General features: G+C 39.2%; 2 protein-coding genes across 3 annotated transcripts in view; both read right to left on the bottom strand.

Moving 5' to 3' along the window:
• Positions 1-525, bottom strand: part of LOC135768235 (verrucotoxin subunit beta-like) — a 14,211-nt gene extending 13,686 nt beyond the window's left edge. The window contains exon 1 of one of the 2 annotated variants that reach the window (XM_065277443.2): positions 427-525. The gene's annotated coding sequence lies outside the window, so the exon portion shown is untranslated. The remainder of the gene's footprint in view (positions 1-426) is intronic. The other variant, XM_065277444.2, reaches the window with a different exon arrangement.
• Positions 526-4,752: 4,227 nt separating this feature from the next.
• LOC135768294 (verrucotoxin subunit beta-like) lies at positions 4,753-16,206 on the bottom strand. The gene is made up of 13 exons (XM_065277541.2): positions 16,103-16,206; positions 14,253-15,946; positions 14,155-14,173; positions 11,410-11,506; positions 11,193-11,329; positions 11,015-11,097; positions 10,609-10,710; positions 10,305-10,380; positions 6,805-6,950; positions 6,585-6,716; positions 5,917-5,963; positions 5,801-5,844; positions 4,753-4,924 (listed from the first exon to the last, which is right to left on the bottom strand). Exons 1-13 carry the CDS (start codon positions 16,200-16,202, stop codon positions 4,917-4,919), a joined length of 2,685 nt encoding a protein of 894 aa, XP_065133613.2. The 5' UTR covers positions 16,203-16,206; the 3' UTR covers positions 4,753-4,916.
• Between the last annotated feature and the right edge of the window lie 1,218 nt (positions 16,207-17,424).

The following is a 17,424-nucleotide window of genomic DNA, read 5'->3' as shown; positions in this document are numbered from 1 at the left end:
AAACTGCTGTGACACCAGCCGCCACTGAATATTGTGTTGTTTGTGAAACTAAAGACTTTGTTCAAGTTTGAAGAAGTTGTTTCTTACTTTTTAATAAAGGTGCCCCGCATAAAAACTAAATTTTCTGTCCACGGTCCTGTGCACATTATATTTAGTTTTGCTCAAATAAACAGTAAGCAGTGGATTTGGTCATAGTTTACATAGGAAAGAAATTAGCCTAGCCTAACCAAATACATTTATTCACATTTTTACATTAATTTATATCTATTTCAATTAACTTTATACATTACAATTTATAAATGTATTTACATAGGCCTATATATTTTTAACTCTTTCAATTTATTAATTTATGTAAAAACTTGTTTCTATAAAGATTTATATAAATATGTCTATGTGCTGATTATTTTAAGAGGTTAATTCACTCACCTTCATCAAAACCCTTCTGTCCCAGAGGAGCTGAACTACATTACTGTAATCACCCTGTCATTGGGTTGTACTATGGCTGTTTCTCAAACGAAGGCTGCGCCCTCCGGAGGTCACATATGCAGGCTGCATACGTCATCAAGCCTGGTTTATTTTAGTCAACAGAGCATTGCATTTGCAAGTCATAAGCGTATTGGTGAGAACACTCATTTAAACAGCATACACACACACCCGAACTTGACTGCGCACGTCACATTTTTGACAGTATAATGCAACGTGACATTAATTAAGCCTTTTTAATAAAAAAAGTTATTGGGCTGTCATATACAAAAAAAGAGCCTGCACACAGTGACAAGAAATACAAATGAACACAAAAAAACCTAATACTTTTTAAATAGCCTTTTAAAGTGTTTATTACAAATAAATTAGGCCACTAAATGCTTAAAATGAAGCTTCAAACATCATATTCTCTTCATGCAAATCACTAAAAATATATTTTCGTTCTCACATATTTAAGTTAACTTACTAAATAAAGAATGAAAAAAGAAATTGCTAGAATAATTGTCACCAGCCAGGGGCTGGCTGCTAATTGTATAGCCACGCCCCTTCTCGACTTCCACCTCGAGGAGGTCCCCAAAACCAACCCAATGACCAGACAACAACGAGGACAGGTAAGTATAAAAATATTCTTTATTTATTTAAATATTTAAAATGTACTGGGACTTGGGGAAAGGGAAATTAAAACTAGTATCGGGCTCTGCCCTCCAGGGGGCCACGGCCAAGTGAGTGACAAGGGGGGGAACGTTGAGGAACATGCTCCCGCCTCTGGTTCCTTCTTCCCGTGGCGCCCTCCTCTACCTTCCGCTTGCACTCGCACCACTCCTGGTCGTCGACTCCCTCTCCTTTCCTTCTCTCTCCACAGGCAGTGACCGGGACACAGAGGACACGATAATCTGACTGGAGGGCTCTCACCTCTTTTCTGGCCACAACCCTTGATGAATGCAGTTTCTCTCACGCTTCGTTCCCTTAATGCTCACTCCTGTTCTCTCTCTCTCCACAGACGACAGCTGGGACACAGGGACACAGTGAATCTGACTCCAAAAAGGCTCTCTCACCTCTTCGCTGACTACAGCTCTTGGTAAGTGCGGGCTTCTCCACAGCTCGTTCTCTTAGCGCTCACGCTTGTTCTCTCTCTCTCCACAGAGGGCAGCTGGGACACAAAGATCACGCTTCGTTCCCTTAATGCTCACTCCTGTTCTCTCTCTCTCCAAAGACGACAGCTGGGACACAGGGACACAGTGAATCTGACTCCAAAAAGGCTCTCACCTCTTCGCTGACTACAGCTCTTGGTAAGTGCGGGTTTCTCGACTGTGGCTCCTCTCGGTCAGTATGCACGGCACACTCTTCGTCTCTGTTGAACAACAGTCTTAGCAGGTTAGTATGCACTTTACAAGGTGGCGAACTTACGACAGCTGACGTCCGCAGTGTGTCAGCTGGACAATAGTTCCTATATGACGCCGGGGGCAAAACCCTCTCGGCGAGCTCGTTGGTCTGCAGAGGGGCGAGAACGTCACACCGTCACACCGGGTCGAGCGCCGCCCTTTCCTCGGTACCAGTTGGGCGATCGAACACTGGACAGGGGCGCCCTTTTGTAGAGACCTCGGGATGGCGGATCTCCTTCGCCTCTAGCTCTGCGACAATGAAAGTACACAAGTAAGGCAGCAATATTTATTTATCCAACGTCTTACTCACACACCGCCGCTCTACAGTTCTTCACCGCCACTCGATTAAGCCCGCCGAGTGTTTGGCGTAGAAATCACTCCAGGATGCCGCTCCGTTATTTCGACCTGAAGCACACTCACAGCATAATTATTTACAAGTTTTCTCTAGGACCGCTTGCCTCTTCGTCTTCCCTTAACGAAGGAGTGGAGGCGGGGATACGTCTGACAAGACACAGCAATTTCACTGCAATACACAGCATTACACAGCACCACTTCAAAGTGAAAATTTCTACATCCAAAGACTCACCCACCACGCTCAGTGCACACAAAAAGACGCCCGTCTTCCTCCACTTCGCTCTGGGCGGAATGCGGCGGTGATAACACGGCCTAGTGTTTGTTTCATCACTGTAGCAGCTTCATATAAGGATCCTTCGGCTCACCCACCACACTGACTCAGGGGTAGGGCCGCCCTCTCTCTCTTGGAGGCACTCGAAAGAGTTACAAGTCAGACATATGCAATTCGTTCCAATAAAATAGTGTTTGGTTACTCACGGCTGCTGCACTTCCCTCGTCTCACGTTTCTCTACGTAATCCGCACTGTAAACACTCCAACTGCACTGGCAGGGCGGTTTTCAGTCGCCAAAAACACACTTTCCCACGGGTGTCTACTCACAGCAACACGTGTCTTCTTCCTTTGTTTCTCTTCTCTAGATGTCAGCGTTCGTTCGTTCTTCAACCCATAAGGTTTTCAATATCTCCATCAACATACATCCATCGCACAAAGCGAGAGAGAGGCAAGTATAGCGATCGATCAGCGTATCGGGTGAGCACAACTCAGCCCTTCAATACACACCAACAACTTCTCTTCGGGGTGCTCCTTGTAAAAGATCCACGGCTTGCCTTCCTTTCGCCTCCTGTGGCTCTTCAAAAGGTGCGTGTCTTTGTTTTGCCTTTGGCAAAGGAGCTCCCCCGTGTCAATCGCCTCTCGTGTCCATCGCTTGTTTCTTTGTGTTCCCACAGAGCTATTTAAATGCTTCATCTTCCCGCAACCTCCAATCATACTTCGTTTCTCTAATTCGTTGCACCTGTAGCGAATTTGGCTCGTTTGTTGCTATGGAGAACCAGGAAGTAAACCGGTGCATTAAAAAAATCTGTCCGGGCGGAACCTTTCTCCGCCACTTTCGGTTCCGCCCCATCATAGTCACCCGGTGACATAATGTTAGACTCTGAGGTTAAACGAAATGACAAATAAATAAACATTTAATTCACTTAGGTTAACAGATCTTATCACTGCTTTTTAGTCGCCTATTCGTTATTACAACAATCAAAATCTTCTAACATTCTCCTCATATATAGATGGGTCAAATCGATCGGAAATCACTCAAATATATATTCATTCTCTTAAGTTACGAAATGAAGAAAGAGAAAAAAGACACGCTAAACAATCTTAGTCTCTGAAAACGAAAATACTGTTGTCTGATAAAAGTATTTTATCTTGATCTTTGTGGTCTTGTTGCAAAACATTGTAAGTGTTGTTGGAATACAGTTGTTCATACATCACAATATACACAATTTAAAAAAATTTACAACAAAAATATATTTGTGTTTTAGGAACAAATCTGGATCATGTTTGCTGAATTTAGTCTTAATTGTCATTTTTTTACAGATTAGATCAGATTTGACCCAATGTTTCAAGGCAACGTTTTGAAATAAATAATGCTTTTGAAGATATAATGTAGTAATGAAAATGTTTTTTGTGTTTCGTTCAGAAAATATTACCGTAGTCTCTAACGTTGCATTTATGCGATTTATCCGTATTTTGGTTACAATTAATAAGAATTAAATATGAGCCTTAATCTTATTCTTTCTCAGTCTTACAAATTCTCTACTAGTAATATTTTATAACACATACTGCTTTTAAGACCTTTTGGTTTTAACACACTTAAGTGACGTGTAACAGCGAAATAAGAAAATGTTGCATGTTTTGTTACAAAAAAAGATAAAATATAACAGAAATGTTTTAGGCCCAATATTTGAGATTTTTGCGTTAAAATATCCAGAAACCTGTAGCACAGTGTTATATACTTGTTCACGTACTTAGGTATGTAGCCTAAATTAACTCAAATATATTCAAAAATGGTTGCATCCTGATCGCTTGTGATCAAGAGCAAATTTTTATTTTATTAAAAATTTTGTTCATCAGACACAAAGTATTACAGTCTCAATGTGCAGATAAATACCACCAACTGATAACATGTATGTGTTCATTTACTAAATTATCCCTAACAACCAAATAATCATTTGAAAACTCAATGACATTCAAGATATTTGATCTATAATGTTGATTATAATGTGTATTTTATGAAAAGTGATTAGTCTATGCAACTGCTATCAGCTACATTTGTTATCAATATTAAACATTAAAAACAATGTATGAATGTTTTTATTTAATACGCAGATATTATGTTTTTAAGATAATTTGTAAAAAAAAGTCAACTAAATAATATTTAAAGGCATGCAATGTAAAGCATCTGTGATTATATGTTGAGATGCATTATGTGAATGTCTTCTTGATTTCATCTGATGTCCATACAGTCCAGACCTACAATCAAAAATATGATTTATGTTTATGTTACTTTATCAAATTTTAAATATACTGTTAATCATCCAAATAAAAATAAAAATATTAATAATGAAACTCAATTTCAGAGCTAATGACAGATCTCATACAGTACCTTCATCTTCTTTCATGAGCGATTCACACGACTGCATTCATGAATCTTTAATATAAACATTAAAGTGTGAATGACACTTTATTCTCATGTTAAAGATGAAATGATAAACATTTAAAACAGAGTCACACTGATTATTATTATTAACCCTTACTGGTTTATGTTCAACAACAAACTCCAGATTCATCTCTGATAATCTGAGTGCACATCTTTACCATAAACACAGCAGGTTAAGTGTAACTTAAAGGTGACATAGAATGATTGAACGGGGTATTTATCCTTGTTCTGTGATGTGACATGTAGACAAAAAAAAATTTGTTTGGGTCTGTAATGCCTTAGAAGCTTCCTAAAAACCTCTCTCAGATAGCTCTAATCAGGGTGGGGGATTTTAAACAAGTGGTTTTGCACCTATTTGGCTCCCCCTACTGGCTTTACTTCAATCTCATTACTGATTGGCTGACTTTGCTGCCACTCAAAAAATTTAGCCAATTATTTTAAAGTGGAGGGGCAGTGAGATGCCTGTGATGGCATAAGCATCAGTTTTTCAGATTAGGCCGTTTTCTGGCTGACATTTCTAAAAGAGGAATTTCTATGAGACTGAGATGTTTAGCATGTCTAGCACTTTTTGTATGTTCGTGAATGTGGGTAGACTACTATTATTCAACAAAAACTAGGTAAAAATGGTTTTTCATTCTCTGTCCCCTTTAAGTCGTAACCTCCAGTAAATAAATGAGTAATAGAAATCAAACTCTACTCTGTATTCCTGCTTTACAGTTAAACATTAATGGGTGATAGAAAACTTAAAATGATGTTTAAAATCGCTTTAGATTGAAGTACAGCGCATCACATCAAAGGACTTTCATACGCTGTATTATAAATCAAAGATTAACAACACATAACATCAGTATATAATGTGTTACTCACTGTGTTTATTGGGTCTGTAGAAGAGCATATAAGCACTTGAAGACCTGTAAAGACATTCATTTAATAATCTTCATAACAATAATATTACAGTTAATGAAAGATAGCAGATACTGTACCTGTACACGAAGTTCTCATTTCTTTGTGAAAGATTGTTCAAATAACTCTAAAGAAAAATTATCCAGAGACAAGATCAGATTATGATGAAATATTATCAGAAAAACTGTTACCGTATTTTCTGGACTATAAGTCGCTCTGGAGTATAAGTCGCCTCAATCAAAAATGTGTCATGAAGAGGAAAAACATAAATAAGTTGCACTAGACTATAAGTCGCATTTATTTAGAAAATTATTTCACAAAATCCAAGCCCAAGAACAGACATTTAATCTGGAAAGTCAAGTTATTCAACGAAGCAATAGCACATAACAGCAGGCTGAATAGGTGTTCGTACATGTTAACGTAACATTAACAGTTACTCAGCTAACACAATAGCATACCTGTGAGGCTGAATAGGCGAAATTAACATAACAAGCCAACGAGAATCAAGTTTACCGAGCTCCCGAACTCATTTCACATCACTGAATCCATTGAATTACATAAATACAAGAGCAGCATATAGCGGACTCTCGTGGCTGTTTGTCTCTTGGTTCATGTTAGTCAGTACGAATTTATTTTGACATATCAATCGCACCTGATTATAAGTCACAAGACAAGCCAAACTATGAAAAAAGTTTGACTTATAGCCCGGAAAATAAGGTAACATATTAATATAAATATAAGTAAATACCTCACACATGTGGGTTCCATCAAAAAGATACCATTGTTGATTTTCACATTTGATGTCTACATTAAAGTGTCCATTATCATATAAGCCGTAGTGGTTTATTATGGCATAGAGCTCAAACTCATGAGAGGAAACCTGAAATTAAAGACAAACTTTATGATAGTCGATTATTCTCTGTTTTATGAAATAAACTGGAAAACAAACACAAACAATATTTTATTACCTTTAAATGGGGACGAATTATCACTTCCAGATCATTTTTCTCTATTCTTTTTCCTTTGAATCTCCTCAAATGTAAAATCTGTATTTTTTGTGAGTGGATCTTTTGTTTCTGAAGAGATAATAATTCAGTTTTAAGAAAGAATGAAGCTTAAATTATATTCAGTAAATTTGCCATTTTACTACTTAATTAACCCTCACAAAATGCAGGTAGTGACAACTGCATTGACTGTGTGTATAACTAAACTGAATAACTATTATTGATGAAGTATTTAAACGTCACATGTCTCTCTTCTGAAAAAATAAATGCATAGAATGGGGTCAAATCTTGTGAGGAAAATGACAGAGGCACAAGCATTTGCTTACTAGTGTAAGGAAAAAACAGCAAACAAGAAAAATCTTATGATAAACTCAAAATAAATTCTCAAACATGAAAAACGTGATCGCTTCATGAGCAAAGATATAAATGTTTAAGTGCCACAGCGATATGCTAGACCAAAAAAATAAAGTGGACCTGGCAACACTGCAAGACAGTGCTGAGAGAAGCAGTCTCACAAATGACCAAATCTTTGGTCTATGCCAAGACAGAGTTTATTGCAAAAAAATTAACGCATTAATATTATTTTTGGTCAAAGCAGTAAATGATAACCATGCGACACGTTATGGTTACATACAGTATGTGTCAATCATCGCATTTTCAGGAGTGAGTCTTGATCCGTACATACATGGAACGATCAGGGATTTACTCTCGCATTTAAATGTGGTTGTCATTCCCTAAAGTTTGCATTGTGAATGAGGCCACAGTCTGACATAAACCTCTCTGCAGATATCTAAGGCTTATTTTTCATCTTTATAATGTAACATTTGACAACCGCACACCGTCAGAACAGGTGTAAATATTTACTAACTACAGTGAGGAAAATCAGTATTTGAACACCTGAGAAAATCAATGTTAAAGCAACACTATGTAGTTTCCATGTAATAAATGACTTACAGCTCCCCTATGTGGTTGAAAAGCGCAACAGTGCCTGGTATCAGACACTCTTCTGCAGGCAGGGGGAGGGGCGGGGCTGTGTTTCCTACCCTCCACCGCCACTTTCAGAGTGTGCTTGTATAGCAGCTAGGAGGCTGCTCAGGTTGCAGCAACAGTACAATTTGTCCAGTTAAAAGTTGTTCTATCACTGAAATAATTTTAGAGACATTATTTAAAGGTAAAAAAACTACATAGTGTTGTATTTGGTACAGTAGCCTTTGTTTGCAATAACAGAGGTCAAACATTTTCTGTAGTTTTTCACCAGGTTTGCACACACTGCAGAAGGGATTTTGGCCCACTCCTCCACACAGATCTTCTCTAGATCAGTCAGGTTTCTGGCCTGTCGCTAAGAAACACAGAGTTTGAGCTCCCTCCAAATATTCTCTATTGGGTTAAGGTCTGGAAACTGGCTAGGCCACGGCAGAACCTTGATATGCTTCTTACAGAGCCACTCCTTGGTTATCCTGGCTGTGTGCTTCGGGTCATTGTCATGTTGGAAGACCCAGCCTCAACCCATCTTCAATCCTTTAACTGAGGGAAGGTGGTTGTTCCGCAAAATTTCATAATACACGGCCCTGGTCATCCTCTTCTTGATACAGTGCAGTCGCCCTGTCCCATGTGCAGAAAAACACCCCCAAAGCATGATAGTCCCACCCCCATGATTTACAGTAGGGATGGTGGTCTTGGGATGGTACTCATCGTTCTTCTTCCTCCAAACACGTTTAGTGGAATTATGACCAAAAAGTTCTCATCTGACCATATGACTTTCTCCCATGACTCCTCTGGATCATCCAAATGGTCATTGGCAAACTTAAGACAGGCCTGGACATGTGGTGGTTTAAGCAGGGGAACCTTCCGTGCCATTTCAAACCATGACGTCTTAATTCAATTCAATTCAATTTTATTTATATAGCGCTTTTCACAATTGTTAATTGTTGCAAAGCAGCTTTACATGAGTAGATGTAGAGGAGAACATTGAAAATCAATACATAGTATAAGAAGTAGAATATAGCGGCTAAGGATAAAAAACCGTGTAAGCGAGCATATTAATAATGTAACGTATACAGTAAAGTGCTAAGTTAAGCCAAAGTTGGCTGACTCTCCCTGGGACTAAAAAACCCCCTAGGAGAAAACCCAATGGGAAAAAATCCTAGAAGGACAAAAAACCCTAGGGAGAGATTAGTATTTATATTTATAATATATAGACACGGTAGGGATAGGAAGCGTGTAAGCGGATTAAACTGGTTCAGCCGGTGGCCGTTGGTCGCGCATCGGTTGGGCGTCACGTTGAAGGACAGCCAGTTGATTAGTGGTGCGATGACCTTCACAGCAACAGGAACTGGGTCTGTTTGTCTCATTGTCCTCAGAGTCGAGGACGAGACAGGGAGACAAAAACAGAATTCTATTAGCGTAGGGGCCGTTCGCATGTAATGCAAGTGTCATACATTATAGTGGTTTAATTCAGCTCGGTTCCAGACAGGCTAACTATTGCGGCAAGAGTAAATTACCCGTATGAGGTATGTGAGTGCTTTGTTCTAGACAAAATAACTACTGCGGGAAAAGTACATTTACTGGACATTCTATGTGAATGCTTTGTTAAAGAAGAATGTCTTAAGTTTAGATTTAAATTGATCGACTGTGTCTGATACTCGAACATTATTTGGTAAATCATTCCAGAGCTTAGGGGCTAAATAGGAAAAGGATCTACCACCTTTAGACACTTTTGATATTCTAGGGATAATTAGTGTAGGGATAATTCTAGGGTCTTAGTGTATTACCATCAGTAACCTTGGAAACGGTGGTCCCAGCTCTTTTTTAGGTCATTGACCAGCTCCTCCCATGTAGTTCTGGGCTGATTTCTCACCTTTCTTAGGATCATTGAGACCCCACGAGGTGAGATCTTGCATGGAGCCCCAGTCCGAGGGAGATTGACAGTCATGTTTAATTTCTTCCATTTTCTAATGATTTCTACAACAGTGGATCTTTTTTCACCAAGCTGCTTGGCAATTTCCCCGTAGCGCTTTCCTGCCTTGTGGAGGTGTATAATTTTGTCTCTAGTGTCTTTGGACAGCTCTTTGGGCTTGGCCATGTTAGTAGTTGGATTCTTACTGATTGTATGGGGTGGACAGGTGTCTTTATAAAGCTAACGACCTCAAACATGTGCATCTAATTTAGGATAATAAATCGAGTGGAGGTGGACATTTTAGGTAGACTAACTGGTCTTTGAGGGTCAGAATTCTAGCTGATAGACAGGTGTTCAAATACTGATTTGCAGCTGTATCATACAAATAAATAGTTTAAAAAAATCTTATATTGTGATTTCTGATTCTTTTTAGATTATGTTTCTCACAGTGGACATCCACCTACGATGACAATTTCAGACCCCTCCATGATTTCTAAGTGGGAGAACTTGCAAAATAGCAGGGTGTTCAAATACTTATTTTCCTCAATGTACATGATAGAAAAGTTACTTGCAGTCTCCAGAGGTTTATTACAGTGATGACAGAACTGCTTCATGATTCCTTCTCTTATCTGTAGAGCATCTTCCTACATAACAAACACATCAAATAATATCAAATATAACATCTGAGAAATAAAGTTTCATATATAATGATGATGAAGTGTATTTAATTATGACACAGCTCTTTCTATTAGATTTACGGCTGCAGTTGTAACAAAATAAATTTAGTGTCAACATTTTATAAAGTTTATCAACATCAAGTTAGACTGAATGAGTATTTAATCATTTTAATAGATCAATTCAGAACTGCATACCACATCTTGGAATTCTTCAACAGAGACTGAGATGATTCCAGTTATTGAAAGAGAATTGCGTGATTTACATCTTTCACAATAGTCCTCATCAAACATGAAAATCTAAAGTCAGAAAGCAGATTTATGAATAATCTATTGATGTTTTAATCACAAAGTCATATAACCACAACTAAAAAGATGTTTTTTCTTTATATGTTACTGTTACGCATGCTAACAAATTATTACAATGAAAGAGTAGTCAGTATTATATCTGAAATAATAGTGCACAATAGAAAGCAAGAGGTTTCTGCAATCAAAGTCAAAACTCAATTTGAACATTCTACCAACTAACAATCAAATTGATTTTAGACACAGAGAATAAGTTATAACACAAGAGTGAAAACTAACAGGAAAAAACTTGAGTCACCTTAGATGAGTGAGTCGCCATAAGAATCTTCCACAGGCATTTTAGGTATTTATCTTCTTGTTTAAGCATTGTCCAAAAAAAGCCTTTTAACAAATACACAAAAATGAAACGTGAACAATATTACGGTCATGTATATTATTTATTTATATGGATTCATTTTTTTTTTACTTTATTTTACCATATGCAAAGATCTTGTGAACTGTGTCTTGAGTTGATTTTGTTGAGACCGGCCCCTGCTCTGTGTCCAACTTTTCGAACAACACCTTTAACTCTTTAATGAACTCATCCATAGAAGACCCATCAACTGTGTTCAGTCTAAACAACACATGATATATTTACTGTAATAAACTCTGATGAATCACAACAGAATGAAATAAATGAAGTTATTAATTTACCTCATAACATGATCTCTGTATTCATTAGTCATGTAGAGAGTTTGCAGAAGTGCATTGAACCAACTGCCCCATCCAGGATTTATCAAACCACAATATCCTTAAATGAGACACACATTGTTATCAACATCAAACTATCCATCAAAACCATTAAACCACTGTTTCTTTAAGTCAAATTTGACACATGCATTTATTGTTTTTAGTTATTAAGTATGATCTAATAAGTAAGTACATGTGTATTCTGATCAGGGTTATTATTTTTTATTAAAACAAAAATAAAAATAAATGAAACTTAAATACAAAACTAATGAAATAGACAAAAATAAAACAAAAAATAAAATGATTCTGATCCTGTGTTTGCTCTGCTCATTTACATCCAGCAAATTAAAGTGATCCAGAATCCCATATGTGCCAAAAAATAACATGTCGAACTGCTTTAAGGTGTAATCTGACTCACTTTACCCTGGTAAATAAATGAAAAATACCAAACTGTAACAACTACAGCCTTGGAAACTGCCAACTGCAGCCTTGGAACAACTACGAGAGGTCAAAATCTACACCAAGCTCGATTTACGCAGTGCCTACAATCTGGTTCGCATTCAAGAGGGTGAAGAATGGAAAACTGCATTTCACACCACTCAGGGGCTCTATGAATACCTTGTCATGCCATATGGCCTACCCAACTCACCGGCCATATTCCAATCTTTCATTAATGAGGTGTTCAGGGACCTTCTTCATAAATGTGTCATTGCTTACATTGATGATATCTTGATTTATTCCAACAGTGTGGAGGACCATGTCAATCATGTCAAAGAATTCCTGTCTCTTCTCCTCCAAAACCAGGGGAAAAATGTGAGTTCCATGTGCCCAAAAATAACTTTTTGGGATACAATATAAGTTTACAGGGTGTCGAAATGGACAACTCCAAAGTCAAGGCAGTCACAGAATGGCCATCACCTCGTACTATCAAATATCTCCAAAGATTCCTAGGATTCGCCAACTTCTACAGACAATTCATCCGTAACTACAGCATGGTTGCAGCCCCACTCACTTCTCTACTTAAAGGCAAGCCCAAGAAATTGAACTGGAACCCACAAGCTGAAAACGTCATTTTGGTAGCCCACCATGAATAATGATGTCACTAACTTCTTTAAGTCTTGTCAAGTCTGTGCCCAGTTCCAAGGAACTGCCCACCGGACTACTGAAACCTCTGCCCATATCTCAATGCCCCTGGTCACACCTGAGTATAGATTTCATTACAGATCTTCCACCCTCCAACAATTACACTACCATCCTTGTCATCATTGACTGTTTCTTGAAGGCTTGTTGTCTTATTCCCCTCAAAAGACTACCTAAAGCCATGGAAACCACTGAGGCCATGTTTCATCACGTATTCAGGAACTTTGGTATCCCAGAAGATAATGTCTCTGATTGTGGAACTCAATTCACCTCCCAGGTTTGGAAAGGTTTTTGCAAACAACTTGATATTAATGTCAGTCTAACTTCTGGTTATCACCCTCAGTCTAATGAACAGGTGAAGCGTCTGAGTCAAGAAATCGTCCGTTATCTGAGATCATATTGCAGCCGAGAACAACACAGATGGTCCGAATTTATACCCTGGGCAGAATATGCTCAAAACTCACTTAGACATTCCTCTACTAATCTCAGCCTCTTCCAGTGTGTACTCAGCTTCCAACCACCAATGTTCCCATGGTCAGGAGATCCCTCTGCTGTCCCTTCTGTCAATGAGTGGATGAGGAAAAGTGTAGATGTTTGGGAAAGCGCCCATGTTAGACTTCAGAGAGCCATTGGAAATCAAGAACTCCAAGCTAATCGTCGCCGACGTCCCCATCCTCCCTATGAACCTGGTCAAAGGGTCTGGCTCTCCACAAGGGATCTCAAGCTTCGGTTACCATCCAAGAAACTAAGTCCAAGGTACATAGGACCTTTCAAAATGATCAGACCAATTAATGATGTTACTAACCAATTAGAACTCCCCATTGATTATAGAATTTCTCCTTCTTTTCATGTTTCATTGCTGAAACCTTATCATGCGGAGTTCGAGCCCAACGCTGAGCCTCAGGAGCCACCTCCTCCACTGGACGTTGCCAGGGAGCCGACATATGCCGTCAGGGATTTGCTAGACTCAAGGCGATGCGGGGTCGACTCCAATACTTGGTCGATTGGGAGGGCTATGACTCAGAAGAAAGGTCCTGGGTAGCCTCGGGCGACATTTTGGATCCCAATCTCATCAAAGATTTCCATCAAGCCAGACCCGAACAACCTGCACCACGACCATGAGGACGAACCCACCATGCGCCAGGAGGCGCTCCTGGGGGGATCTGTAACGTCCATACTGCCACGCCACCAGAGGGAGCCTACACCGGAGTTCTGACATGGTGCCGCCCTCTGCTTCTCTCAGCATTTCCTGTTTGCTCCTTATTTAATCTTACCCTGCCATAGCTTAAAAGCGAAGTTTTGCCAGCTAACCCTGCTTACTGAGCGTTTATCTGATAAGTACATTGTTTGCCTGTTTATGACCATTGCCTGTTTACATGTTTATTGTATTTGGATTACCCCTGTAACTTGTTTGATTGGATTGGACTGCCTCTTAATACTGATTTGCCTGCCTGACTTTGTTGACCCCTTTTGCCTCACGATTTGGATTCGTCTGCTAGATTGGCTTTTGTTTAATAAACATTCACAAATGGATCCCAGCTTGTCTGCATCCTTCTTACACAAACTCACCCACAGGTTGGTTCCTCCCCTGAAAAAACATTTGATATTCATTAACAATTAAAATAAATATCTGCTGACATGTAATGATATAAAATGTGTGATCATACCTCAGTATTAACTCTGATCACATCAGATTCAGTGGTGTAGTTGAGTTTCCCCACCGCTGCACATTTAATCTCATATTCAGTGCCTGGTCTCAGATCAGTCAGAGTTACAGTATTTTGGTCCTTCAGCACAGGTTGAGATGTCCAGATCTTCTCTTGCTTTATTTTGTAGAGTAACTTGAGTTCCTCTGTAGCAGGACATGATGAGGGCATCACATTTATAACCAGACTGTCACCTTTAACCTCTGCTGTGATTGGACGAGCCGGCTGTGATGGAGGAGTGAAGCAAACAGCTTCAACACATCCACCTTCATACAGGAGAATGCAGGAACCTGGATGATCCTCCATTTGTTTTAATGACACAATAAACTTGGCTGGTTTACGATCTTTTAAATCAATCAAGCTCTTAAACATCTCCAAGTTGCTCCTCATAGTCTTGTAGATGGCAGGAGTGAGCCATGATGTTTCCTTCTTTGAGTCAGGGTCATTTTCATTTCTCATTGTTGAAGATCTTAGGTAGGTCATTTGTTTAGGAAGGAGCACATCTGACCAGTCCAATGATGTGAATGTGTAGCTGACAACATTTTCAACATCTAGATCCATCAAGATTGCCTCTAGGTTGTCTTCTACCTTTGCACCAGAATCAATTAGTTGTCTGAGAAGTGTTTTAATGATCTCAGACTCTTTCTCTTTCACTTTCAACCATTCTGCAAGCTCACTTTCTCTGAATGGAGATTCGTGATGATCTTTCAGTAGATCTATCAATGCTAAGTCTTCAATCTTTTCTCCACGGATCTGAGGCAACAAAGAGCCGAGTTTTTTCATGAGACTCAACTTGTATTTGTTACAGTTCTGCTTCATCTGCAGTATTTTATTTTGAAATGGAGGTAAAGCTGAAGCAGGAGAGTCTTTCAGAAGATCACTGCATTTCATCTCAGTTGTATTTAAACTCTCTAATGCTGATTCTATGTCACTGACTAAATCAATGCTGATTTCCTTTATAAGTTTTGAAGCTCTCGAGCTAAGTTTGCTCAGAGGATACAGCCACACTCTCAGTGGAACCACAAGATCTCTGTTTTCTCCCAGCAGTTTCGGAAGTTCAGCGTAAACCTTCAAAGCATCTTCAAATGAAGTCGGATTAGACGGCAACTGAAAATCACCATAGAAAGTGACACTGAATTTTTGCGCCGCATTCTTCTGAACCTCATTCATGTTTAGATTCGCATTTACGTCTACTGTAATAACTTTGAGTTTTTCGAATGCTGCCTTCACTTCTCCTTCCACTTTAGTTTTGTCCTCATCTGAAGAAACCTCTCTGTCGAACACAAAGCAGGCGTCTGCTCCGTACAGCACTGCCGTCACCACGTGTGTTGCTGTATCATGATCAATCACCTCATGGTGAGCTATATTTTCAGATGCTAAATGGTTCATGCTCAGTTCTTCAAACCTGGTAGTTGAATGAAAACGTAGAGTCAATCTCTGCTGAATGAAAGACTTCTTGATGTCATTGATGTATTTGGTGGCACCGGTTACGTTGATCAATCCACCCAACAGACTCAATTTCATAGACGCTTCAATGTTCAATAAGTTTGACTTTTCTTCAATAGAGTCTGAAGCTGTAACTTTGAAATCTGTATTAATTTGGGGACGAGATCGAATACTCTGCTTGAGCTTTTCTTCATTCCACAACGTGATTCCTGTATTGGGAAAAAAATCAGTCAAAACAGAACATAACAGAAACACGTTAAAAGGAACACACATAAATTGGAGAGAAATTGAAATAATACAAAAAAATAAATACAAGAATATTTTTACTTATCTGGGCAAAGTTAAAGGTAATTTAATTGTGGTACCTGGCACGAGAGCATCTTTCCTGCAGTCATAGAGCATCCCCAGCTGAAAGGGTCTCCCTAAAGCAGCAACTTCAATCACATTCACTCCTACTGACTCCATACTGAACACTGACATATAAGAGCAGATCAGTGAGGATAAAATCATTTATCATGAACATCTTACATCACTTAATAAAGTCAAAGTCTAACATGCGTAAAGTGCAATGTAAGATTATTGAAAGAATAAGGAACACTTGAACATGATAAGATAAAACAAATGGGCACATTATATAGGTCAAGGTTCTCAAATTGGCATGGGGCCATTTCTGAGACTGACAGAAAGCCCTATTGTTTTCGCTCAGTTTCTTCCACTTCTTTTTCTCCGAAATGAATCGCATTTTGGAGGGCCTAAACATGCTCGAAAACTCATGAAACTTTGCACACATGTTAGAAGTGTGTTCACATGTTAGAATTCTGCTTTCCTTGACATTAAGAAACAGCCACAAAGTGGGTTCAAATGAAACGCCATAAGCCCTTGATCACATGGAAAATGGAGACCGCCCTCTCCATACCATCATTTGAACTGTGCAAAGCGTGAACTGCTGAAGTGACGCAACAATCGTGTTGCATTGTGGTATATGGAGCTGCCTGAAGTGTACATATGAAGTAGACTTGCTCCGTTGGTCAAACTCAAGGGAGCGGGGGTCTGTGCATATAAACTTCCCTCGTCCCCTTGACGAAGTGGAACGCACTTCAAATGGCGACAGGGATTACCCCAACGAGAAGTGTTTAGGGAAGTTTGCAAGTGCGTGTCTAAAAGTGGAGTGGAACGCAAGGGCGAGGTTAGACGCACATACACAACTGAGGGACTTCATGTTGCGCTATGCATGGAGCTTGCTGCGTATGTCATAAACTGTACCGAAAAGTTAGCGTCTGTTCTGAGAGAAGCGATAAAAAGCAGATATATGGATGCATATCACATTTGATTCTGTCATGGGACCCTTTGTTAAACTTGTGATGCTACAATCAAAACAAGCGTGAAGCGCGATTGCAGGAGGATCATCCCGCAACTCAAAGGCAAGCACAAATGTTTTATATACTCATGCTACTTTACCAGCTAGCCTGAGCTGGTACAATAGAAAATCCTTTCATGGCATTAATGTTCAGGTGAACATAACTATTTGATATTGTCCTGTGCATTGCTAGTGATGTCCATTGATTGGTTTAATATTCCTCATCTTATGATTTCAGATGGTCTGCAATGCTGACTGTGTGATTAGCAATGTTGTTGCAAAATGGCCTGGTTCAGTCCATGACTCCAGAATCTTTCGGACCTCTGAAAT

Source organism: Paramisgurnus dabryanus, chromosome 23, assembly GCF_030506205.2.
Source record: "Paramisgurnus dabryanus chromosome 23, PD_genome_1.1, whole genome shotgun sequence".
Lineage (NCBI taxonomy): Eukaryota > Metazoa > Chordata > Actinopteri > Cypriniformes > Cobitidae > Paramisgurnus > Paramisgurnus dabryanus.
This window is presented reverse-complemented; position numbering and strand designations above follow the sequence as displayed.

Bases quoted from the DNA above. Each gene is read 5' to 3' on its own strand.
- LOC135768294 (XM_065277541.2), bottom strand. From the start codon at position 16,202: ATGGAGTCAGTAGGAGTGAATGTGATTGAAGTTGCTGCTTTAGGGAGA. The intron at 6,951-10,304 runs GTAACTTTTCTA...ATATAATTTAAG, and splicing joins TAAACCTCTGGAGACTGCAA to CTTCATTCTTTCTTAAAACT. The intron at 5,964-6,584 runs GTATTTACTTAT...ATTTTTCTTTAG, and splicing joins ATGGAACCCACATGTGTGAG to AGTTATTTGAACAATCTTTC.